Source organism: Nyctibius grandis, chromosome Z (assembly GCF_013368605.1).
Source record: "Nyctibius grandis isolate bNycGra1 chromosome Z, bNycGra1.pri, whole genome shotgun sequence".
In the NCBI taxonomy this organism is placed as follows: Eukaryota; Metazoa; Chordata; class Aves; order Nyctibiiformes; family Nyctibiidae; genus Nyctibius; species Nyctibius grandis.
In genome coordinates, this window is record NC_090695.1 from 54,952,275 (window position 1) to 54,979,209 (window position 26,935).

The 26,935-nt window shown below is 41.6% G+C and overlaps 2 protein-coding genes across 2 annotated transcripts in view; one reads left to right on the forward strand and one right to left on the reverse strand.

The window, feature by feature from the left end:
- Positions 1 to 563: 563 nt before the first annotated feature.
- Positions 564 to 26,935, forward strand: part of IDUA (alpha-L-iduronidase) — a 48,938-nt gene continuing 22,566 nt past the window's right edge. Inside the window, exons 1-2 of the mRNA XM_068422580.1 lie at positions 564 to 665; positions 3,909 to 4,049. The gene's annotated coding sequence lies outside the window, so the exon portion shown is untranslated. The remainder of the gene's footprint in view (positions 666 to 3,908; positions 4,050 to 26,935) is intronic.
- Positions 11,473 to 25,289, reverse strand: SLC26A1 (solute carrier family 26 member 1). Its single transcript, XM_068423817.1, has 3 exons — positions 25,215 to 25,289; positions 14,348 to 14,998; positions 11,473 to 12,993 (listed from the first exon to the last, which is right to left on the reverse strand). Exons 2-3 carry the CDS (start codon positions 14,966 to 14,968, stop codon positions 11,473 to 11,475), a joined length of 2,142 nt encoding a protein of 713 aa, XP_068279918.1. The 5' UTR covers positions 14,969 to 14,998; positions 25,215 to 25,289.

Genomic DNA, 26,935 nt, shown 5'->3' on the forward strand with positions numbered 1-26,935 from the left:
GCAAGGCTTGGCGAGATTCCCCAAGGCAGTACAACATGTAAAAGAGAGGGATCCTAAGGAACAGCATTACATCCCCGTAGCAAACCCAGTCCTCAGATACGCGCCATAAAGTGCATCCTCCTTCCTACAGGTTCGTCAACACAGCACGAGGAGGTAACAGCGGCATTGAGTTTACCTCCCTCATGCGGTACGTAAGAGAAATGCAGCAGCAGTGACTGCACACCCTGCAGCAGCTCAGCGAAGTGACTCCCGGTCACTGGCTACGCCAGGACAACAACAAGAAGTACGAGGCGCCTGGGCTCCACACAGAGGCGGCACTACCCGCAGTGCCTGAGCTGCGCCTCCCGAGGCCATTCAAACACCCTCACCAAGGGGCCGGCTGGGCCTCGGGCCTGGCGCCGGGCCGGAGCCGCCCTCCCCACCGCCCCGTGGGCGGGCGCCTGGCGTCGCGTCCGTGCTGCGTCGGTAGCGGGCGCCGGTGTCGCTCGGCTGGGATCGGCTGCGCTCGGCTGGGCTGGGCTGGGCTGGGCTCGTGGCGCCGCCATGGGGCTGCTGCTGTGGCTTGCTGTGCAGTTGGGCGCGGGCTGCGCGGCGTGCGTGGTGTACGTGGATGTCCGGCGAGCCGAGCGGCCCCTGGAGCACTTTTGGAGGAGCACCGGGTTCTGGTAAGCGCGCACAGCCCGGCGGCAGGCCGCGCACCGCCGGCGAGAAGCAGCCGGAGTGAGAGCCGGCTGCCTCCAGCCCTCCTCAAGCAAAGGATCCCCTGTGTGTGAGGACGCGGCCTCTCTGGAGGAACCTCGGCTTTTCCGGGCCTGCTGCTGTGGGATCAGAGGGCCCAGCACCTTGCTGCCCCGTGCCGCTTAGCCTGTTGTGTGTTGCGTGCGTGGACCTGGTCGTGGGACGTGGCCAGTTAACGTAAACAAAGTGGATCGCAGGACAGGGCCAGTCGACATCCCGCCTCTGTCTTGCTCCCTTGGCTCCAGGGCCCTCCAACATGTGAAGTCCTTCCTCGTCCCCAGGACAGCACATATGTTGGTAGTCAGAACTCACTCCCTTTGCTTTTCAGTGTTTCAGTTGTCACAGTCCCCACATAGATCCACGTGAAGGTTCCCTGCCTGTTAGTTCTGGGAGTTTGTTTACTCTTCTTGCGAGACACTTTCAACACGCATTGTCTTCCTGATCTGGCCAAATGAGTCCGGTCGATCAGAGGGGGATGGTTGGGAGCATGCAAAAGTCGCAGCTCCACTGCTTCATATCTTGGTACAGCTTGACTTCTCGGAGAAAGCCCAGTCTTGCTGAGCTAACGGGGGTTGAACAGCCTTCAAGTTGTGTGAGATACCTGAAGGCTCCTAGCAGGCTTAAAAGCAAGAGGTGGTGCATTCCTCACCCATATTAGTATCTTACTCTAAACTGATTATGACCTCCTTCATGTAGGCATACAGTGGATTAAATAACAGTTGTAGGGAAAAGTCACAACAGGCATGGAATCAGCAGTGTGTGCTTTGGACGAGAAGGAATTTGTGCACTTTTTTTATATAATGCATAAAAGTAGTCTTAAGACAAAACTTGGAAAATTTTCCATCAGTTTTCCATGTTGGTGGGAAAATGGAACAGGACCTAAAATACATGCTGATGAAGAGAAATGTTTGGGCTTTCTGGATTCATTTTTCTTTTGTGTTCTGTTTCATTTCTGGTTTTAATTTTTGCTTGAAATGTTAGGAAACATTAATGAAAAACTGCCTTAAAAAATAGTATGTTTTGCCCATTTAAACTGCAGCCCAAGAAACACACATGATTTTAACTGTGTGAAAAAAACTTTGGAAAGCTGCAAACATGAAGAGCACATGAGGGGAAGGCAGCGAAGCAGCAGCAGAGGCAGAGGCTCTCCCTGGGCCAGCAGCTATTCAGATATAGCACCTGGCCAACACTGGTACTTGTCAAGCTGTAGGATTCCAGCTCCCTTGAAAGGCCACAATGTGATGGAACTGGATTCCAGTTGTTAGAACTCCTTTTCTACATCACAATTTCAGTCAGCTGGGCAAATGCAGAGCTGTGGATCAGCAGTTGATAAAGCCTGGGAGAGTGCAAGGCTTGATGTTCTCATGGATGCACGCTTTCCACTTAGAACAGGAAAGGACAGATACTGATGCTAGCACTAACAAAACCCACTGTTCTGCCAGCTTTCTTTTTTATCTTGTCATGGTTTCTGCTAGGTTTCCCTCTAGCAGAGTGTGAATTTCAGAGTGTTTGTTCAGCATGGGCTAAGCAAAAATATGTGAATGCATTATGCCTTGTCTTCCATCTTTGCCACTGCTTGAACTGAAGCAGTGCACTGGTGCAAGCTTGAATCTTAGAGCAGTAGTAAAGCACTCCTTCAAAAACCGACATTTAACATTGTCCTTATCCACTGGAACAATTAAAAAGATCCAGATGGCTGACAAATTTTTAGTAAGAGTGGAATTGGTAACTTCTCAGTCTTACTTGTGTGACTTGAAGCAATCTCAGGGACATGATTTTTAAGTGCCTTGTATGCTGGTGAAGTTTTGCAGAGGGGCTCACATGTGCTGATCTATATGACGGACTATAAGGATGTAGTCTGTGTTAAGACTTGAACTTTCAGATAAGGATGCAGGAGATGGGGCAATAGACAGGCAGTGTCTTAGCTAGGACAAAAGTTGTGTCAGGTTCTTGTCCAGGTGGGGTCAGGCTTTTCCCCCTTTGGCACAGATTATTATACAGTAGCAGGTTCATTCAGTGGGGTCCTTGGAGGTTGGAGGAATATGTGAAGGGGGACAGAGGAGGAGAGGTTGACAGTATGACTCTTCCCACCATAATTACAGTCAGCATAGAGCTGATCCACCCATCAGAGGAGGCAGATCACAGTAGGAAAAGCATAAACTGTATTAGTTCTTCTCTTTCACAGGTAATATACAGTCTGTAGTTAAAGCACAAGTCATTTCCCTTTGCAGTGTGAAGACATGTGGAAGTATTTTACCAAACCTTGGGGACAAGGTTGTTTTTCTTGTAATACAAATGCTTTAAGTGCTCAGAATTTGCACGTTACCAGGACGTTTAATGAGAGTCTCTAAGGATGCCCAAAGCCAGTGAACTGGGCAGCATTCTAAGTTTCTGACTTGTGGAGGGTGGGGGTGAGGTCTCCCTCCATCTTGCAGCTATTTCTCTGTGAAGATAGAGGCAGCAGAAGTTTGCCCCAGTGTTGTGTCAATTTTGGTGGAATAAGTAGACACCAAAGTCATGCTAACGTGATCATTGCTGTATAGCTGTGAGCAGGTTAAACTGCTTAGCAGCATCAAGCATAGAAACCTCAAGGCACATATTCCCATGTTTCCTTATGCTTAGGGGTGAGTTGAACATGGCTGAAGAATGTGGAGGCTCTGAGGATCTAATTGTACTTTTAACAAGTGTAGCTTCCACAGCAGAGCAAGAGTTGATGTCATTGCATGGACTTCAGCAGGAAGATCAAGCCCATATGTGTCTTACTAGACCTCTGCAAGTCTGACTTCTACTCCAAAGCCTAAAAGACACTGAGCTCCCTTATCATTAGTTACTCAGAGACAAGATGACTGCCGTTGTACGGCTGCTTCAGGCCACCACTGCCTGAGGTTGCTACCTGTGCAGCAATGACTGCTTGTAATACCTTCCTTTGAGCATGGCAATAAGATGCACCCGAGTTGTGTTCCGCTTTGCCAAACTACATGTGTAACCAGTTAGCCCCAAATAAGCTGCAACTCCATTTTGCTTTCATCTCATATTAGACGGTACGCCTTATGCCAGGGAGGATCTTGCAGGTGGTATAGGGACTTAGCATAGGGATCTTTGGATACCCAGTGGAGCTGCTGTTTAATGTTGCAATGTGTTGTTTCTTTTCTGTCCCTCCTTTCCTGAAGCCCTCCTTTACCTCACAGTCGTGCTGACCTCTTTGACCTGAGCAAAGACCAAGAGGTGAACCTTGCCTACATTTCTTCTGTTCCGCATGGCGGCATTGAACAAGTTCGAATTCACTGGTTACTGGAATTAGTTGCTCTCAGGTAAGCAAACACCTCAAATCAAAATCCAGTAAAATGTGACACATCGAAGTGTTCAACAGGTGCTCACTTTGATATTTATCTTAGTGTAATTGCAAGCTGGGCATGTCTTTGCTTCCTTGGAAGTCAGGTAAGTGCCAATGAAGGGGAATAAATTTGGGGGTATATGAGATTAAGAAAGAGAGAGCTTCTATAGAGAAGGATGGGGCTAACCTGCATGCATTATATCCTAAAAGGTAAAGGAGCAGTTTAAGGTTTCCTTTCATCTGAAGAGTCTTGTGGGTGTGCTGGTCAAGTTTACCAAGACCATTCAGGTCATATGGCACAGTCGTTCCACATCTCCCCTGCTGCCATGTCCAGGCCTCAGCATCTTGATTCTCAGTTGTACCATGATCTCCAGAAAGGCCTCAGGCTAGCAGAAATGGGTTTCATGGACCATTGGAATATACAGGGTTCTAGTGCAGCTTTTTTTAACTGGGTGCATCCTTTCTAAAATACTGCTTGGCACAACCTTGAAAAGAGAGCTCTAGAGGGGTCTCCCAAGAGTTCTGCTTTGCAATCAGGGCATACACACCCAGTGTTATGGAGAGAGCTGTCACGTGGATTCCATGCAATGGTCGTTCCGACTGTTTTCTAGACTTATTCTGGGCATTATCACTGCCGTTCCTTCAAGTCCAGCAGAGTTTGGTCTTAGTGCAGTAACACCAGCAGCTACTCAGTACTGAGAAGAACTGCTGGGAGAAGCCAGACTTTAAGAGTTCAATTCCTGTCCACATCCTGGCTGTCCACATGTGTACCTAGAGCTCCCCCTGGCTATAGGTCTGGTTTTAATAGGTCACAATGTTACGCTCCCTTTCCACGTAGGTGAATCTTTGGCAAAAGCTAGGAATGGGATGCAATAGGGTGAAAGGTATAAATTCAGACCATTCCTTACCAAAGCATTTCAGGTGGCAATCCTGTCCCAAACAAGACTTCTAACCCATCCTGTTATGTGCTTTGCTAACCATTAGCCATTCTAAGAGCAGTGCTGAGGGACTAGAAAGGTGGCTTACATTTCTGTTCTTTGATTTAAGAGACATGATACAGCAAAAAAAGTCCCACAAAGATTAAAACAAGCCTAACTTCTCGTGACATCCAAAAGAAAGCTGCCACTATTTTATTACTAATTCTGTCTTCCTTCCACTTAACTTGGGACTTTCTTTTTGTGTCCTGAACCCAATTGTGCTCTGCATTAAGTGATAGGTAGTGACAACTAAAACGGGGTGGCTTTAGTTTATATGTGTTGCGGACTGCTTTCCGATATTGAAGCGGGCTGGACGGAGCTCAGGCACTGATTGGTTTTCATAATCTATGCCTGCTCATTCTGAGGAATGTCACGGAGTTGTTACTTCACTGCAGTGGTAGCGAATGCTGCTGCTGCTGCTGCTGCTGCTGCTGCTGCTGCTGCTGCTGCTGCTGCTGCTGCTGCTGCTGCTCTGTTAGCAGACCCGCTCTCCTTGAGTCTGGAGACGTTTTCTCTCTTGATTGCTGGGTGTGGCATCATGTCTCTTGATTGCTCTGACACAGCTGTGTGGCATCATCTGAGTCAGCAAGAGCAGCAAGTAGCTTCAGCTGTTCCTCTTGGCTCTTGCTCTGGCATAATAGGCTTCCCACAAATATGCTCTTCCAAAAGGATTCATATAGATACTAGCATTTCTAGTTCTAAGGAAATAAATGTCAGACCTTAGGAGGACAAGGCTGGAATTCCTTGCTTTTCAAGTCTCATTTAACTTCAGCTTAAACACACTCATACTAATATGCCCTGTGGAAAGAACCAAATACAGATGCCTAGAACAGGAGTGATTGTTCTATGAGGAAAGACAAACCATAAAAACCCGATCAAAAGTTGTAATAGCTCTTAAAGTTCTGCCTGGCTCAGGCTGTTGCTGAGCTGAGCGTATTTACAATACATATCATTACTGCGTCTGCTGTCCCAGACACAGGATGATGGGAATTTACCAGTTGTAAGTTTGGGGAAGCAACAAAGGGAAGGAGAGCTCAGACTCTGGAAATGGGATGTGAGCAGAGGAGTAGTGGGTTTCAGAGTGCACATTAGGAACAGGTGAAGTTTTTTTCCTAGGTATTAGGGTGCTTGTGTATGTAGGTTTGTTTGGGAGGGTGTTTGGAGGTCCTGCACACAGATGAGTATTGCATCTGTACCCCAGAGCTGCCTCTGTATAGTTAGTCCATCTGAGAATATAGCAGGTAACACAGGTCCTCCCTCCCATCTTCCCTGGAAGTTTCCCTGTGCTGTGTCTCCCTCTCTTACTAGGTTATGGGTTTTGTACTCACTCTTGCAGTGACCCAGCTTCAGCAGTCACTGCTGAAAGTGGTGACTTTCACACAGAAGACAGCTGTCACTGCTCAACACCACTGGTGTCTCTGTCTTAGATCTCAGAGGTTTCTCCTGAGAGATGGCTTCGGTCTTTCAGGTTTCTGTAACCAGTTGGCTTACAGAAAAATCAGTGAATACCTTTGAAAAGAAAGTAGCCACATCTACGCTCAGAGGCCAGAATCCCTCCTGGAAGCCTGTCTCAGCTGTGCCACATGTTGGATTGGGCTTTCCAAATGATTGAGGGAAAGGAATGCATCTGTTATGGATTCTGCTTAGCCCTTTTAGGGAGTGAGGCACTTAGTCCTTCAAAGTGGGATGTCGTTGACACAATCAAAATTCTAGGAGTGTGGAAACTAAGCATTCAAGCAAGAAGCCCCAGAAAAGCTGTAGTGCCTCAAGGGTAAGGTTATAACCCACCAGCCTCAATATTTAACCCAGCTTTGACATGTAGAAATTAGAAACTCTGTTTCTGTTTAGAACCAAGCTAAAACTGCTCATTATGCAAAAAATGTGCATTTGTTAAAGACAAGACTACATTTAAGTTGTGGAAGGACAACCAGTGAACTGAGAGGCAGCAATCATTTGGAAAGGGAGAGAGCACGGAGCCTGCAGACAAACATTGGGATTGCAAGAAGCAACAGGGGCAAGAATGCAAGTCCAGACAGGAGGAGTTCAGTGCTGATGCTGAATTATGTGCGTGTGCAATTCCCTTCCTGAACCAGTGATTTCCAGAAGGATGTAAAGAGGTTTTGAGTGAGAACCCTTCAACAGCAAAACTGTTATGTCATGGGGTTGGTGAGTAGAGAAGACTTCTTGGAAGGTGATTGTAGGTACTTGACTGAAGAAGAGCACTTACAGAAAACAGAGGACTAGGAGATACCACCACTGGGGAAGGCTAACAGACACAGGCATTGCTTCTCCTCACAGTTGTGCCATCTGTAAAAAGGTGCCTTAAATGTTCCTCCCAAGAAGCAGATGTGCTCACATAGAAGACTGCCAGCTTCCCCTTCTCGCTTCTATAATGCTCCTTCTCATTATGCCTTCTAATCCCCCAGTGCTGAGTGCATCCCTGTGTTTTAACCCTTATCTAGGATAGCAAACCCACCTCTTCTCTTCTTCTTTACTCCAAGTTATCCTGTTATTTTACCACCCATGAAAGGATACCACAGGGCAAATTGTTTTCAAAGAACTGCTAGTTTTATTTTCCAACCAAAAGCACACATTTGTCTCTAGGTCATGTAACACAGGAATATTCATGCTTAAGGCGCAATCCAAGGTGTCTTTAATGGACTGGGCAGTTCCCAGGTTGTTAGTTACCAGTGCCAATAAATACAGCCACTTTGACACCTAAACCACACGTTCTGGCCATGCTGCACTAGTCAACACGAGAGTTTGAGGTGAAGACTCCCAACTCTTTGCCCAGATCCATGCGACCCACACAGTCTGCAAGTTAAGAGCCCTTTTCTATTCTTACGTAGCAGTACTAAAGGTTGTTGGATACATGATCTATACAAGGCACCACAGTGAACAAAAATATAGTCAATCTACATGATGGATATAACATTTCCTAAAAGGCATATAATGATTTTATTTCAACATTAGTATTAACCTAGTTGGAATTACAAGCCCATCCCCAGCTCCTCTCCAAGTCAAGTTACCTAATTCCTATTAGAATAGAAGAGAATAATCACTTTTTAACATTTTCAGTCTTCATACTGTTTGTTTAGGTATAACACAGTATAGCAAACATAAACATGCTAGAAAAAGGCTTGCTTTTTCAGTTACCTTTTACATACTCCTTAGAAATAATTTTCAGTCTCCCAGCATCCCTACATCATAGCACTGAAAGCTGTTTCCCTGCTGTGTTTGACATTGTCCAACACAACAACTTGATTGTGAGTGAGCTCTGCCAATGAAACCAAAACAGAAAATGGTTCTTACGGTTTCTTCTGGTCAATAGTTTCTTCCTAGTAAAAGTCTTAAAGTTTATTCCCCCTGTTATGCATAGCCAAGTTTCATTGCTTAGGTATCCTTTGATGCCATTCTTACAATAAATATGATGAAAAAGAGACTTCTGACTCTCTATTTCTAAGTCTGCTGGGTAAGAGAAGGGCAGCTTATCTTCATCTTTCTCCAGGATACAAGGATACACCTTCCATTGGAATCTCTCTCTCTCTTTTTTTTCTGTTTTAAAATGAGATTCATCTAGAGTTAAGGGTATTTTTTGCATTTTTTGCTTTGTGTTCTGGACCGGTAGCTTGACCCATAAAGATAAATGAAGTCTAGATTGCTAGGATGTGTGGGTTTTTGTACTGAAAGAGTTTTATTTGACTTCCAATGACAACTTGCTTTGGCACAACAGCCTAAGAGTGTCTATATTGATATTGTCTAGCAGTAACTCCTGTAAAGCCACTTCCTCATGCTAGGCCCTGGCAGGACCTTAAAAGAGATATTCCCCTGTCAAAGAATGGTTACAAACAAAAGTGGACACAAAGCAATACTTTGTCCTTGGGCTCTGCCCATTTACCTTTATGACAGGAATAACATAGTCATACCAAGTCAGCAATTTAAAGAATAATGTGATTAAATTGTTTTATGGCAGGAAAATGCTGCCAGTGGTCAATCCTTTAATCTCGTCAGACATTTCCGTCAGGTTTTACTGCTCTGGCAGTACTAACAGTGTGCAGCTGATATGCTTTTTTATAATGAGTGCATGAAAATGTCAGCATTGAATCACTTACCTAATATTGTGCTACTCTCAATCCTTGTGAAGACATTTTTTATTTTGTCTTTTGGGAATGTTTTTCGTTTAACAAAATATTTGTTTTTGAGAGCCAGACAGGCTCTGGGGCACCTGGAGAAGCTCCCTTTGAGTGTTCTTTCATTCAGTGACTTGAAAGATTGAAATAAGCAAGTCACATGATGTGTTGGCCTGACATTTTTTTTTTAAATGGCACAGCAGAGAAATGGCTTCTCCATACATGGAACCTCTTTCTGCAGTCTGCTAATTGCAAGAGGCACAGCTGTGATAGAATTTCCTTCCATGCTTGGTGCTGTGTGTGAACCAGCCATGAATAAGGAAAGCTTGAGTATGAGAGAGGATATTCTCCCAATGCCATGGGGCAGAACACTGAGTACTAACTGTGTTACAATCAAAATCTAAATCTATGCTTATTTGTAAAGAGAGAACATGCATATATAATGACATAACTGACTCTGGAGTTATCATTTGGCACAAAGCAGACTGAACAGCAGTTAATGCAAATTATTTTAGAAAGTAACCCAGCCCTGGAAAACATCATAGAATCATAGAATGGTTTGGGTTGGAAGGGACCTTAAAGATCATCTAGTTCCAACCCCCCTGCCACAGGCAGGGACACCTTTCCGCTAGACCAGATTGCTCAAAGCCTCATCCAGCCTGGCCTTAAACACGGCCAGGGAGGGGGCAGCCTCAGCTTCTCTGGGCAACCTGTTCCAGTGTCTCACCACCCTCACAGTAAAGAATTTCTTCCTAATATCTAATCTAAATCTACCCTCTTTCATGGTTTAGTGGATCTCAAATCAAAGAGTAATATGAGGAAAAAAAACCCAAAACCTCTGTAATATGTACAAACAGTGGTGGAATTTTTCCAGCATGTGGGGATACACAACTTACAAAGCATTGCTCCCTTTACTTGGCCCAGGTATGCTACTGTAAATCTTCATTAGCATTGCATGAGAGAAGACCAGCCAGGCAGTTCTGACTGACCCGTCACTCCTAGGCAGATCACAGATTTACCTTCCCACCCTACCCTCTTTTCTCCTGTTTCTCTTTGTACCCAGGCAGGCAGTTGTAGGAAGAACATGCTGTGCTGCGTCACAGTTCTGAGGTTTTATGTTTGACGGTCCTTATGTGTCCCTGAACTGGAGTTGCATCAGCCCACCAGAGGCAGCTTATTTTTACAGGATGGTACAACTACCTGGGTAACTATGTGACTGCCAGTTAAAGCCATTCATTTTTCTTAATCCTGTTTATCCTCTGACTAGTTACAAAATTGTGCATCAGGGTCATATTTCTTAGAATCATAGAATCATAGAATGTTAGGGGTTGGAAGGGACCTCTGGAGATCATCGAGTCCAACCCCCCTGCCAGAGCAGGACCAATCTAGGGCAGGTTACGCAGGAACGCATCCAGACGGGTCTTGAAAGTCTCCAGAGAAGGAGACTCCACAACCTTTCTGGGGAGCCTCTTCCAGTGCTCTGTAACCCTTACGGTAAAGCAGTTCTTCCTCATGTTGAGGTTGAACTTCCTGTGCTCTATAGAATCATAGAATAACTCTGTAGAATCATAGATCTTCCAGCATCGTTAAGGGTATCAAAACCTTCAGTAACTAATTACCACAGATTGAAGCCAATAACACAGGTGACTCAAGCAGTAATTTTCAGAAATGATGGTTTTGAGAGGAACCTGTGATGGATCGTGGTTTCTTCTCCTGTGGTAGGTTGTGTCATTAAGCCTATGTAATCAAGGTGGAAAGACATGCTACATTCCACAACATTTAATACATTTTATTTGTATGCAAATAGTGGGAGTTGTTTAGTAGCACACCTAGAATGATGGAAGGGGCAGGGCCTTACAAGCCAGAATTTAGACCACTATGTGTCCAAGATGCTACATCCATTGCATTCTTATGGAGATGGCTTATCCTTCTTAACACAAACCAGCCATTAAACCACTGGGAGAGTCAGCTGACACTGGGCAGACCTTCCAGCACAACAGTCTTTTGCTGTCGCATGTTGGGGGTCACACATGCTTGTGGCACAAAGGGGAAGTCAATCCCAAACTGCCCTATTGCACATCACCTGCATTTTAAAGTGAAGGTGGAGGTAATAATCCAACCTGTTCCATCTTGGTCCTGGACTGCATCTGCAGTGGCTGTACTATGTGGCATCTGACAAACAGCAGAGCTCTTCAGGGGAGAAAGGCCAACAGTGTGTCTGATAATTTAATTATTGCAAACTGCCTCCCCTCATCTGTCACTTTTGTAATGAATTGTCAGGGATGTCACAGGATTAAACTGAGCAATCTACTGGAAGCTCTTGGTCTTTTGCAAACTGCACAGCATTGTGTATACTGTAGAACAGCATTTCCTGCATACTTCCCAAATCTTTCCCAAAGTAACCTCCTCTTTTCAGAGAGTCTATCACTGAGGGATTGCAGCAAGCCAGGAGAACAGAAATGTTTAAGTCCTTGTAGTCTTTCAGGATTTCCTTTAGAGTATTAACTCCAGTGGTGTCCAAAAATGAGATGAAAGAGCAATCTACAACGAGGGCTTGGAAATCAGTTTTCTTAGGAACTAGTTGCGAAGTGGTTTCTCCAGTGCCCAGTCCATTAGCAGTTGTGTGGTCTCCCTTTTTCAGGTGCTGCTTTTCCTTCTTCTCATGTTTCTTCCTTCTAGCAGCTTCTAGGTTAGGATCTAAGTTAGTCAATCTGTACAGAGACTTTAGGAAGTAGTTTCTATTTGCATAGTAAAGTGGGGCCTCAAAACGGAATATTTTGACCTTTGGAACAGAAGAGAGATTTTCATATTCTAAGTCATCCTCATAAAAACTGGTGTCTTGGATCTGACCAAGCAGGGCTGTCCGTGGCCGCTGTGTCCGAACAATGATGCACAACATGGAGAAAACAATGCCAACCAACAGCCCTACTTCTGTGCTGATCAAGGCAGAGGCGGACATGGTAACAACCCAAATAACTGTGTCCACCTTATTCACATGGTACCGTGCTGGCACATCTCGGAACTTCCTCAGGGCTCCTCGAAGGCTGACAATGATGATACAAGCCAGGACACACTTCTGCAAGGAGTAGAAGAGAGGAGCCAAGAAGAGCAGCACGAGCAAAACCACCATTGCACTAATTACTCCAGAGACTTGAGTCTGGCAGCCTGTAGATGTTTTGACAAGTGTTTTTGCCAGAGCTGCACTGGTTGCAAAACAGTGGAAGAAAGAAGGAATGATGTTGCAGAACCCCACAGCAAACATTTCCTGATTGGCTCGGATGGTGTAAGCATATTTCTTTGCACACATTTCAGAAAGGGATACAGTGAAGACAAAGCTGACTATGGCAAGAGGCAAAGCATCTACAGCGACTCGGAGCATTAAGTTGAAATGTGGTACCTTGGGGGGAATAAATCCTGTTGGAATAGCTCCAGAAACACTGGATGCGTACACTTCATTTAACTTCCCATAGTGTGACATCAGTGTTGCCACAACAATAACTACCAGCTCTGTGGGAAGAGGAAATTTCAGCTTATGCTTATACCGATCTCCCAGTTCCTTGGCAGTGACCAGCACCACGATACAAATGGCACTTGTGATGACATCACAAAGGTTAGCCTGAGAAATGTTCCGGAAAATGTTAATCCAGGTAATAACAAGCATCCCATGCCCTTGGCTACGTGGGATTTTTATTCCAATCAGATACTTCACTTGAGCTGTTAAAATGGTTAAGGAAGCACCAGTTGCAAAGCCATCTAGTACAGACTCAGATAGGTACATAGATACGAAACCCAGACGAAAGATTCCCATTAGAACCTGAGGAGACACAGAAAAAAAAAAAGAAAAAAAGAGATAAGCCTTAAATGACGCTGCAAATAATTAAGTAGATGGGAGAGAACTAGCTGGAGGCAGATAGCATTTGGCTATTTGAATCTTAAAACGGGAATTGTCCTTTGATGTTCCCATTCTGCTTTTAAAACCTGTGATTCCTTTTACTGTTGTGGGATGCTACAAACCCAAGAGCTGAATGGGGAGTTTGAGACAGAGTCAATCAAACTCTCTAACTCCAGCACTGGTCTGAAGTGACTCCACTGAAGTGTCTTGACTGAATTTTATTTCCCATGCAAAAGAGCAGTGGGTCCAAAAATGCTTCTGTTTTCTTTTTTCCTGTCTCAAAGTGAATAAAGTTAGAACTTACGGCCATTGCTTTGTAAAAAGAACTTGAATGACAACAGCTAAGATCTGTACTTTAGTGGCACTGTTATGTTAAGCAGCTTTTAATCTTAGCCCTGTGGACAGAAGGGAAAGTGGAGCACAGACAGCCTTTGTGGCATGCCTAAGGTCAGAAGTGGCTGAAGAGCTCACAAACTTTCCCAGATCTCAGGATACTGTCCTTAACTAGTTGCTTCTCCTTCCTTTGATGGCTTTGGAAAATACAGCTTCACAAGGGCATTTTGTTGTTCATAAACATGACCTGAAATTTCTTAGTGAACAGGAAAATAACTATCTCTTTCTTAATTCATATATATACAATCAATAGGTAAGTATGTTAGTTGTGCTTTCTTATGAGTTCTCTTGATACCCTTGTGACAGGTAGCACATTGGTAAGTCTCAGAGGGTCCAGCACAGCCATTGTCTGACAAGTTAGTCAATCTATTTCCCTGCTTGTTCTTTCTGCTTCTGAATTGTCTTTGGACAGCAGTTTGGTAGAACATAGTACCCACTAGCAAAACACTGAGCAGCACATTCTGGACCTGTGTAGAAGTAGGTGAGTGGGTCTGCACCTTTATTAGGGTATCCAGGGAAACAGAATTATTTCTTCATTGTTGATGTACACGGCTACCTGGGAATTTCCCTCATGGTAAGATCTGTATTGGATTCATGGTCCCATGAAAGCAGCATGGCCAAGAGGCAGTAGAATATCAAAACACTGTTAATATCTTGCAGAAGACTCTTGTTTTACCTGTGCTTGCTAGTAGCTAATAAAACTGCCTACCTCATGCTTTCTCTGAGTTGCCTACAGTTAGGCTTCCTGGAGAAAACAGTCTGAGGTCATTCAAGTGAACTGATGCTGTATCTCGTATTGAAAGAGAGTCAAACCAAAGCTTAGGTCATGCAAAGAAGCTTTAGGAACTTCATACCTTGCCTCTGGATGTCAGCAACCACTTACCTGATACACTCCAGCCACAAATGTCAAGGCTGTAGCAATGCCAATAGCGTAGCATTCTTTCCCACACTCAGCATTCTTCCCTGCAATTGTAAGGTTGAAGGCAGTTCTGTTGGACTGACTGTCATTCAGCAGAGACCCATTGCCTAAGGCTGGTGAGACATCATCATTCAAGTCAAACCCAGCCAAGAGAAGTTCTCGGTCCACAACTTGTCCTACCATTAAGCTTATCAAGCTGAAAATGCCAACTGAGACATGACGGGATGTGCCCATTAAGAAATAGATGATGTTGGCAAAGAATGATGTGTAAAGACTGTAAATGGGCTTCAGACCCGCCAGCAGTGAGTATGCGATTGCTTGGGGCACCAAAATGATCCCAATCACTAACCCAGACATAACATCCCCCCAAATGTACTCTTTGCACTGGTACTTGGGAAGCCATCGTAAAACAGGAAAGAAGTCCATGACAAAGTTCCTCAGCTTCTTTGGGGTGCAGGAGCAGCTCTTCCTCAGCTTAGCTAGCATGACTTCTTTCCTATTAATCTTGACACGAGTCTTTCTTTCCATGAGAAAGCAGGAAGAGGTGCTGTTTTCCATCCTGGTATCCTCAAGGGGTCTTTCCATTGTCCCAGTGTTTACTTCATGTATGTGTTCCTGCAATGTGAAGAAGACAGCTGTTAGGATGCAATTCATTAAGTTTTTTTTTTTAGCACAGATGCTTAACGTTGTCACCTGATTGTGCTTTTAAGGAAGCGTCATCCCAACAGAACACCACCACAGGACTCTAGTGACACGTAACACTAAGAAATAAATTTACAGATTGAGCCCTTTCTTGCAGACATTTAAGAGTACATTTGATTAAATTCAGTTTGTTTTACTAAGGAAAAATGGAGTTAAATTAGTCATTTCTTTGTACAACAAATATTTCCATCAGCTCTTCCAAATGCTCCATCATAGATGTCTCTGTTGTCAGAGACAGCACTTGATGGTGTGAAATAAACATATGCTATTGAGGTAGGCTATGATCTTTCTATGGTGCATCTGTAGTCATTGATGTGGAACTCAGATGTGGTATAGTGATCTGTCACTGCAGCTGTCCTCAATGCACAGGAGAAAAGTTTTGCTAGTAGAACCTGTAAAGCAGAGTTTTCTGGAGAGCAGCAGTTTAGTCTTATGCAAAAATCTATACAGAAACGATTGATGGACTCTTAGACACTGCTACATAGCATGAACCTGTTGAATTGTAGATTGTTTTGATGTGCAGCTTCCATTAATTAATAAGCATCTCCTCACAAATACCACTTTGGCAATATATGGACTGTGCACCATGATGGAATACATTACCATCTCAGAAGAGTGCTACATGTTAGTATTCAGGTCTAAGCCCATGGTTACTCTAGCTTTGCTCTCCATGGAATAAGATATAACAAATAATTCTGTGGGCAGCAGAACAAACATCGCAGTGTTTCCTATGGTTCTCCTGCATGTCAGTTTTATGATACATAAAGACTGGGAAAATTTGTGTTCTCAAGATGGAGGTGCTTTTGGTGTCTTTTTCCTCTACGAACACAACTGTTTTCGCCAAACTCAATCTCTGCGTTTTTGCCCAATTGTCAAAATAAGTTGAAATTACCTTAGTGCATTCATAAACTATTTGGGGGTAGGTGGGGGCATGACTGAGAGGCAGAACAGTATCACATGCGAGGTGCCCTACCTTAACTAGTTTAAAAATAAAAATAGGAACAGAAAGGTGGAAAATGTCAAACAGACTATGCCAAATGGCAAATCTTATCTTCTGGTTTGCAGTGGAAAGAAAGAAGAGACTTCCAAAAGTGGATGCCCATATATCACTACTGAGAGATAAGGAATGCCTCGTATTGACCTGGAAGAGAGTATGTGCTAGTACAACAGTATGCAGAGTCTCTAGGAGAGAGAACTTCTCAAGCCCAGCCTCTCCCAATGTCATAAACAGACAGGATCTCTTCAACAAAGCCTTTTATTGCCAGGTGTGACATTGCAATATAATGTCAAAGCTTGTCTTCACTTACAAGTTGAAGCTGTTTCTTTCATCTTTCAGTATCTAGAGACAGAAGCCATACCCATCAGTTTTCTGAAACTTGAAGTACACTCACTGGTGCAGTATTCTGTTGGTATACTTAATGATTTTAACAGTTAATAGTAAGTTTAGACTCTAGTAACAGAAGTCATCATTCTCTGTGTAAATTTCATACTTTTTTTTTAAGAGTAGTATTTTGATTTGTTAATGTTTTGTAACACCCAGTTAAAGCATGGAATTCCAAGCTGAGAAAAAACAAAGGGCTTATGAGTTCAACTGGAAGCATAATTGATAAGCAAAAGCGTAGATTCCCAACAGCCTGTAAGCTTTTGATTTGTAGCACTCCAAATAGAGAATGTCTTATTGTAAAGTCTTCTGTCTATCCTGCTTAGAATTTTTTTTCAAGATTTCAATAAATACCTTTTGCCAGCAAATTGAAAACAATAACAAGGTATGTATCTGTAACTACTGTAAAAGTCTTAAAGAAGTTCACGGGTATTATTTTAAATGACACAGCATGATTTCTAAGGCCATGCAAAGTTTAACCACAACTTGAAACAGGATGTTTGTGTTACAGGTACATAATTCACAATTTGGTAAAAGGCAGAAAAGAGATTCTTATTGGACATGTGTGGACTGATTGTTCAGGTTGAAAATGACCTGTGTAGTCTAAATATATTTTAAAAAATCAGTAGATTTCTATCCATCCCAATTGCATTAAATAGTTTTTAGCTCCCACTGTGTAAATTTCTTTATGTTTCTAAGTAAGGTTTCTTTCCATCATAAGGGAAAACTAATTACAATTTAATGTAATTATTTAGAAAGATTGATGGCTATTTTTTATCAGTAATGCCAAATTTACTTTAGACTCTAATGTACTGCATGGTTATACTAGGCAAGATCTGCTTGGACAGGAGATAGGTTGCATGTGTAGTCTTTGCTAGAATGCAAAGATGAGAGAAACTATAAAAGAAGTTACAACACCAAGATAAATACTTAAAAGCATATGATTAAAGCTTACCAAATACAGAATGCTAGCAACTATAATAAAGACACTCATTTTTAAGATGCAAAAAACCAACACTTCCTGACTTACCTAAATTAGTTTGGAGAATGAGAGGCTTGTGCGTGAGGACAGCAAGTCCTATTCGAATGCCACCCACTTCTTACAGCCAAGTGAATTCAGACTGCCAAGAAATAAATACTGTGCCCTTGTCCTACATACTTAAAAGCTAGTGGGCAGTTCAATATCCAATGAGTGCTTTTGATAGGCTACATAAAAAAGATTGCATTGGCTGCTGTACACTAGGCTCATATATTTAATTGTACAGTTGCTGTCTGCCTCTCTCTAAACTCGCACAATTTAATTGCAAGTAAATTTGTATTTACAAAAAAACTCATTAAAATTCACACATATGCATAGTTTGTGCAGCTTCCTGAGGGATGATAATAGTTTTTAATACATAAGATTACTGGAATATAATTTCTATGGAAATCTGTTAAGAGATCTTGTGTATGAATGATAATTTAGTAGTATATCTGGGCTATACTGCCTTACTGGATAATCAGAATGGTAGCTTTTTGTAAAAGCCAACAAAAAAAAAGCTAGTATGATAAAGCGTGTATGTTTTCAGCATTTTAGACACAGGTCAAAAAACCTTCCTGGTGGAATAAATACATTCAAGCTAAAACAAAGCCAAATGCTGACAGGAGGTCATTTTCTTCAATTCTTTTTTCTCCTGAAAGTAAGGGTTTCCTTCCTGTAAATAATAATTTATTCTGCTAGATATATTTTCAGAATTCATGTCAAATGAACATGCTAGCTGTAAAACAGTCAGCTCTAAAACGAGATGTTGTTGTTTTCCATAAGCTGTTAATGTTTAGAGTTTAATTGTTGCTTTTAGAAACATAGTAAAGCCACACCAAATAATGGAAGGGATGTTGTTACCAGCAAAACATTTTTCAGCTGTGTAACCCAAGAATTCTCAGGCTGTGATGCCTGTAATAGGTGCTTCAGCTGAAGAAAATGGGATTCCACCATGGCTGTGTGCTATCCCCTGTATGTATGTGCAGCCTAGCAGAGAGCTGGGAGCTTCCAATACTGGGGCCATCTCCAAAGACAGGAGGGTGGAGAGCAGATCTGTCTACTCCTGTGCATGAGTAGACTCCAGCCTTCTGATTCTGGCACTGAGATACAGCACTGTCTTTCCACAGTGGTCATACTTGAGCAATATTCAGGAGCCCTAGGGGTGTCGGTAAACAGATTCCTCTACTGATTCGCGAAACTGACCCATTTTAAACTCAGCCCATACTAAGTGGTTTATAAGAAAAGGGACAACCCATATTTCAGGCTCCCCCTCACGCCCCAGAGCTTCACAGAGCATATGTTTGCATTTTATTCAAGTGAAGGCTTCCCATCACTTGCTGCAAAAGCTGTTCTGAGCAGGGATACGCAGATGAAGCAGCATATAGCATAGAACATATCTATTAATTGCATTCTCAACTGTTTAATACAAGTGAAAGTTATTTGCATGCACATTCATATGCATATCATCTATATCATTACAAAGAAAAGTAGTCTTGGTTATTTTTAATTGTATTTTGATGTTTGGAATCTTCACAGTTAATTTTTTTCAAGTTGCCCTTGACCATACGAGCAAAAGCAAAAAGTGAGGTTTTTTTTCCGTGCTTGAGCAGAACCACTGTCTGAACCACTCATTCTTTCAGATTAAGTGCAGTGACTCAGTTTATCTTGTGAAAAAGAGAAACAAAGCAAAGAACCATTCAAACCAAACAAACTGCCAACTTTCCAACTGGCCTTAGTCCCACCTTTCTTCATGTCTTTCACCATGCCACTGACCTGACAAAATCTCTTTGCAGGGGAGGAAACATTCATCACAACGTGTTCAGTGGCATTTCTCTTTGCAGATTCCTTGGCAAGCAGTTTCTGTTGGTACACATATAACCATTCTGGCTGGATGAGTTGTTATTTGTGAAACAGCACAACCAAAAATAGCTTTATTCTAATGCATCCTTTTGCCTCCCCATCCTGATTGACCACCAGAAAATCTGATGCTGTATCTCTAGAAAGCCCAAGAGGGAGTAGGCAGGGTGAGCCTGCATCTCTGTGCTAAGGAGATATCTTAAATGCTTTTGGGAACAGAATTCAGACAGTGTATCACAACTCTATACTAGAATCTCTTGCTTTTGCTGAAATAGTGATTGCAAGTGTAAGTTAGGATAGAGCCCTTTGTATAGTTTGAGCCAAGTGATGCTTGCAGTTTTCTCTATGTTTGAACTGTGAAAAATCAACTAAAACCTAATGTGGGCAGAGCAGGTTTTGTATTTATCATCTGAAGTTTCATTGTATTTTTGTTGCATGAATCACTGAAAAACATGAGACATCAGTTTAGCTAAGCATTTGATTTAAAACACTTGTAGGTGTTGAGTTAGACTGTTCATGTTACTCATCTTGCACATCAGCAACCTTTTCTGCCTGTAAGAAACCTCTCTTGATCGCTAACAGCTATGAGTATGTTACTGTTCTGGTTTTAAGCATTAACACAGTTTTGAAAAAAATCCCTGGTTAGCCTCATTTATGGTGCATAGATTCAATGTACAGAGGTGTGTTATGCTTGCAAACCATACTTTTTTCAGAGAAAGTGCCCAGAAGCTCTGCCCCAGTGCACTCTGACCCTTTATGGTGGCATAAAAACCCGACCCAGTGATTGATTCCTTGGACAGATTTGAACAGATGTGGTGAGAACATTTAGTCTGTGGGACCTGACTAGTCTGAAATAAAATCCCCTGGAATGCGTATAATATAATACACTACTGCTTCAGCAGCTGCTGGTTTGATTTATTGATCTGCTTTTGTTATGCAGAATTGCTTACAGATGTTGAGATAACCTATGAGTTTTAGAAAGGATTAAGTGACAAAACAGAACAAATGAAATGAATGCTTCTCTCTGTCTTGTATAATCTAATGTATTTTCAGCTTTAGAGCACCAGGACCTAGATGTACTTGGAAGCAGACTTAAACAAGATGCCAGCAACCAAAACCATTTATTTAAAAACTGATCGAGCAAGCTTTCAGGCTATGGGCAAAGAACGTCGCAGTGCTTTTTAGGAAAATCATGTGAAACTTGATGGGCTCGGCTAGTTCTTTAATATACTTGGGCAAAATATTGTGGCTTCAAAACATTTTTCTGTTGAGTTTTAACGTTATGCTAATCCAAAAGTGAAAGAGGAAAAAATATTACAATTTATTGCTCTCTACAAGTCAGGGAAGCCAGAATATTAGCCTAAGTCCTCTACAAATTAACATGCTATACCAAGCAGTTATTCTTAGAGTCAAGCAATCTTTTAGATTTGTGTATTTCTAATTAAAATCTCCAATTCATAGCTTCTACTTCCAGCAATAAATTGATCTAGGATTTCCAGGGCAAGTTAGGCTCTTTTTCAAATGCCTGCATTCACCAGCAGCTGTAATTGAATTAATATTTTCCCAAGGATTCTCAGTCCACTGTCGCGGTGAGTAAGGTGACAGCCACTGACATGTAACAGTCCCAGAGGTGATGAGCAGGGTATGATAGAACTCACACAGCCAGCCAGCAGCTGTACTTAAGGCTGGCCCATCATATCGTCCTTGGGAATTATCAGACCTTGGAAATAAATGATCAAGTAGTTTCACTGGTTCTCCAGGGGCTGGTTTTGTTCAGGGGTTCCAGAACGTGCTGGTCAAAATATTGGCATGCACTTGAAGGCAAGACAGCGTTATTCTTCTGGAGAGTCCTAGGGCATGACCACTAAAAAGGCATTTTCTGTGGGGTCAAAGAAAATTCCTAAAAATTAGACTTCTTGCTTTTGGAAAGGTAGCTGGTCAAAAGTGAAAGGATGTTTTTTTTAAAAAAATCTTTCAAGATAGTTTTCCAAGACCTTAGTTACCAGTGACAAAGCTAAACACTAAACGCTGTTTGCTGCCCTGTGGTTTTGCTGGACTTTGTTTAGTCACATTAAGCTGTTACAGAGAAAAACAAATTTATATCCCATTCTCATGTTTTTTCCTGTTGCCTTCCCTAATATCTTGGGTTTACTACACGCAGTAGGATAATACTTTGGAAACTCTCTTTCATATTTAATCACTAAGAAAATGCTCAGCTTTAACAATAATTTAATACTTTTAGAACCAGATAAGCTTCATATAGGCCACTTTTCTTAAGTACAAATAAATATTAGCCAAATGGCTGGTCTTGAACTCTTAGATCAAGGTTTGAATGAAAGATTACTTCCATACCAGTTGCAGCTGACTACATGTTTTACAAACCTTTGCCCAATATCTAACTTGAAAGCAATATTTATCAAGAACAGAATAATGACAAAACTTAAAAAGCAACACCATGCAAAATAATCTGAGAAGAGACAGTTTTACACCTTTGAAAACAGGCAAAGAACAAATAAAACCTGAGTTCAGAGGTGTGGGAGGGGAGGCAAATCTCTTACCTGCATAGCTTTTTGACAGGAATGTTCAGCTCTGTTTTTGCACGTTGGAATGAATGAAAGTCTTCAGTGAGGCATTGCTCTATTTGCATAAAGGATAATTATTAGCTAAATATTCCTCAAGGAAAGAATGGGTAGTTATGGAATCTTGAGCTTGCTGCTTGGTAGTGTGTTGTCACTTGTACCATTCTGAAAACTTCAATATATATGCAGCTCTCGCTGAGCATTTGAGTTTAAATAATGCATAAGATTATTAATTAACTAATGCTGATCCAAAAATTATGCTGAGTTCAGGCTAGCACACCTCTGACCTTTGAAGCTGCTTCTCATCAGAGACTTGATCTGGTTTATATATCCTTATATAGCATTAGCTTTTGATTTTACATTTTCAAGGTGTAAGAATAAAACTACAGTCTTGCCTAAGATTTGTGCATGTTGCAGGCTGGAATAAGTACTGTTCTGCTCAGCGCATAGGATGGGACTGCTGGAGGTCAGAGTTCCATTCCTACACGTCAGCGCATTCAGATCACAAGATCTCTGTTCCTTCTGTGTAAACCAAAGACTGTAAAATGTAGGCAAATCAGCAGCACAAAGACTGACTTTCTGTTCATTCTTTGTAAGATATATAAATGACCAAGTCCCCTCTCTGTTACCTTAGCTCTTTGGATAGGAGCAGACCTATCCAAATGACAAGTAATCGTCCATCTCCTCCTCTCGACAAAGGTGATTGATAGGTAATGTGTAATGGTTACTAAGCAGTGTAGATTAACAGATTGGGCACAAGGCCAGGACTCACAGGAACTGTATTCAGTTGGCTTACAAGCTAAGGGATGAGGAGATGTGTATTTTTCCCAGCCAAGGAAGAACACGAATATGCATGCAATAAGAATCTGAGATGGGAGGTGTGAGGCCTGAAAAAGGCTGTGTTGCTCGATAGGCAAAGATAGTTCCTCCTTCCTTGGCAGCTGGAGTGCTTTCTGGGGGGTGCAGTGCACAAGCATGTCTACAGAGGGTCAAGTTCCAACATTGTCGTTTATCCCAGCACAAAAAAGTTGTTTGCTGCTCTTTAAAAATAAAAAGGAAACACGAAAATTATGGAAATGAAAAGTCAAAACACCAACATGAGAGTGGAACAGAAAGGGAAGCACATCTCACCTCTGTGATGCTAAACTAGTCCTGAATTCTTAAAACTACTGGCTGTTACCGAAAACTCAAACTTGGTGACAGTAGTTGTGACATTCTAATCCGAAAAGCTAAAGAAGGTCATTTAAGTCTTGGTAAAATCCTCTTTCTTGTCCCTTTCCTATAGAAAGTCTTGTCAAGCATTCTTGTCCCTTCACCATTCCCAAGGTAGCTCTTAGAATAAAACAGAAGCAGTAGTGCACTTAATCTGCATAATGAATTTTGCACACTAGAGGCTGTAAGATAGTGTGTCTCTTTGGTCTTGTGCACCACAGAATAGAAAATGTCTTTATTGTTTCTGTTAATTTCTTTTCAGGCCTGTGGTATTTCTTTCTTGAAGATAAAGTGACTTAAACTCGGTCTCTCAAATTTGTCCTTTCATCGATTTTGCTACCTAATTCTTAGCACCAAGAGTAATATTCTGTGATGACCTGTTAAAATGTCCATGCCATCTGCTGCAGGACAAAAGTAAGTGTGCCTACTCTATTCTTCTTTACAATATGTTTCCCATATTTGGAAACTCTGCAACTTCTAGTATTTGCAGTCTTGGAGCTTGCAGAATAATTGGGTTTTGCTCCACTTAACATTTTTTGGAAGGAGACCTCTCTGCATTTCTCTCCAACAGCACTTTTTCCCAATATCAGGCTCCTAAGAGTACTACAGGATGTTCAGGCTATCACTTGAGCCCTACCATGTAGAGTTGCATGTAACTTTGTTTTGCCTCAAGCTAGCCTAAGAATAACGCATTCTGAAAGTTTAAAAGAAAAAAATTTCAAATAATAATTTTGAAATTTGTGAACACTATTTAGGCACAGCAGCATTCAAGTGAGGCTAAATATCTCTGGACAGGACAATTCCATGTGGGGAAAAAAGTGATAAGATGAAGCAGTCTCTTATTCTGTCTCGAGGAGTTGTGAAAATAATCTTGTTTTGAAGAAACTACATTTTATGATGAACAAGCTTTACTTGACGTACAGAAGTACTGACAGCAGAAGGTTCATCAATGCTTTAATTATGGAGATGCTAGTTCACCTCCGTGTCATGAAGCCATTCATCAAGGTTTCAGTCCAACAATGATTTCTGAGTGGGCAGCTCCTGGTGTCCTGATTGAGTTCCACTGGCACTAACAAAGCAGGACCAAGTTCTAAAAGGACTGCCTTTCCATGTCAAATGCTCCATTTAAGAAACAATGGTAATTGGCCAAAATAACCAAAAGACATGCTACAATGACACACTTATCTTTAAGAATAGAAACTACATTAAAGAAAAAAAGATGACCATTGGCCAGTAATTGAGAGTTTACAGATGATTTTCCTTTGTGTGACTTACTATTTACCCTTATGAACAGATGCCTAATATTAACTGTATTAAGAACTCCAAAAGGTTAAAAGCAAAATCTACCTGAAAGTATTTATGAAAGAAATGCTATAAAGAGATAAAATATATTTGGCTTTGTTGACACATTTGCTTGAGGATTTCAGAACAATTCATGGCATTACTACATACAATTCATATCTAGTAACCTAGTTATATACTTTAAAAAATTATGCTAAATTTGTCATACAGGGAAGGTTAAAAGTGTTTGTTTACTGGGCTACAATCAGTAACATCAACTCTTCAAAAGTACATAGTGCAAATGTAATATCCTTGTTCATCCTTCTGTGCAAGTGTTTGAAATTCATAAATTCAGCGAATTATAAAAAATACTTAAGCCTAATGTCTGCAATATTTAAAATGCCCTCAAGCCTCAATTAGTCTACAGCTTACCTTTATACCACAGCAACCAGGTGATGTGCCTAAAAAGCACACACTTGGTTGCTATTTAATAGGAAGGATGGGAGCACTAAAAATAAGCATCCACTCTTCTAAAAGCCCCTATGTGCTACGCCTAACATTCCTTCTCTAGCTGTGGCAAGTGGCCAGTGCAGTTGAAAATTATGTGTATATGGGAGGGGAGAGACATGTTTTTTTTTAAAAAAAAAATCTTCTGTAGTCTCTGCTGCAGGAGAAAGTCTGAGATCTGTGAAGTTCAGTGCAAATGTATATATTCAAAACTGAGTAAGACCATCCTTTACTATGCATCCCTCCTTCTGTTTCCCACTATAAACACAGGACCAATTGGTTAGCACTTACCAAAGGCACAAAGTAGCTGCAGTAGTTCCACAACAGACTTCTTATCAGCACACAGTAGCACAGTTCCTCAGGAGTACAGCTTTCTACAAGAGCAGATTAGAAATTCTATCACGATATAGTTTGAGTCTGTCCAATGATATTACTCCAGTGGTGTTTACAGTGAGATAACATAAATAAATAGTAGCACTGGAAAAAATCTTTGTCCTGTAGAGTGTAATCACAGGTAGAAGATAAGCTTAAAATCATTACATTACAGGGGCTGGTAATCTCTGCCTTCTTACTCATCTCTGCTATTCTGTTTTAGTAGAGCCAGTTGCACTACGTGGAGATCAAGTAGAAGTGCAGTCCTGACTTAGCTTTAACAGTTTCGGGGGTTTTGTATATATACTTCAATTAGACAAAAAAATACTGTTCTATGTTAAATGGGATTAAGATAGGCAGTGTGTGGAACTGTGCTCACACACAGTGTTAAGCTGTCCATGGTCATTAATGGAGTTGTGTCCTTTGGAAAAGGATTGTTATTAAAATACATTATGGAGGGGGCATGGCTAATAAATCTTATGTCTAGGAAAACTTCACATACCTTCAGCTGCCATTGAGTGTAAAACATCAGAGCTTGTCTGCCTCGTAAACAAAACTGCCCGTTGTTTCATCCCTAAACAGCCAGAACTGTGGAACCAAAGCATACTGTTGATTGGTTTAGGATGAATGTTGCTATTGATATTTGTAAATCTTAGAGGCACATTTACTGTAACAAGGATAGTATCTCAGGAATACTAAAGCTTCTTCACCTATTCCTTGCATTCATGTGTAATCTTAACTGGATATTCAAAACACATTTCTGTGTGCAAAGAAAATAGAGGAATTCTTACTGCATTGTGAAGTAAATTGTCATGTTTCATAAGCACAGAATGTAATGCACTTTTATACTGGAAAGGGAGGTATTTTTCATATTAGTGGAAGTTATTTGGGATGGGGGAAGAAAGAAGAAAAAAGGGCTATACATGAACATGAAGACCGTGGAGTGGGAGAACTATCACTGTCATATTTAATAATACATCACTAGCCTAAATTGTAATGCCAAAACCAGGTTCAGAATAGAATTTCAGCTCTCAAGTTTGAAGAGACGTGTAGGTTTGCATCTCATTGAAAACTGTCTATAAATGCAATTGGTTAGTTTTACCTCCTTAATTGTGAGAGGTTTTGCTATATTTTACATTCAAGAGCCAAGAGCAGACACTGGCATGCCATTTAAAGAGTTGTTCTTTCCAGATTGGGTTATAGTGCTCATTTGTAAGTTCGGAAGTATTCAGAAACCACTCATTACAAAAATTCTGCAAGATTAAGAGCAAGACAGTGGATGATGTATTCTTTGTGCCTTTTCACCATCATAAGTTATTAAACATCAGGAAATGAACTCAGTATCGTTTAGTGAAGACCTCTTCTATTTTTTGTTTTGCAAATAAGTGGTATATTCAAGTTAGACATACAGTTGCCTGTGGGCAGGCAAGGATTGATACAGAAAGACACACCTGAAAGTACATCTGCCATGCAAATAGATCCAGGAGCAGCTGGACTTAGTCAGATACCATGTGCTGTCTATACTTTAGACATTAGAGAAGAACATCAGCTGAGAAGTCTAGCTACAAATCTTCACACCTTCAGTACTTAGCTCCATGCTTTGCTTTTCTTAGACTGTTAGTTGTCCCATTACATGGTCC

Bases quoted from the DNA above. Each gene is read 5' to 3' on its own strand.
- SLC26A1 (XM_068423817.1), bottom strand. From the start codon at position 14,968: ATGGAAAGACCCCTTGAGGATACCAGGATGGAAAACAGCACCTCTTCC. The intron at 12,994-14,347 runs GTAAGTGGTTGC...GTGTCTCCTCAG, and splicing joins TTGTGGCTGGAGTGTATCAG to GTTCTAATGGGAATCTTTCG.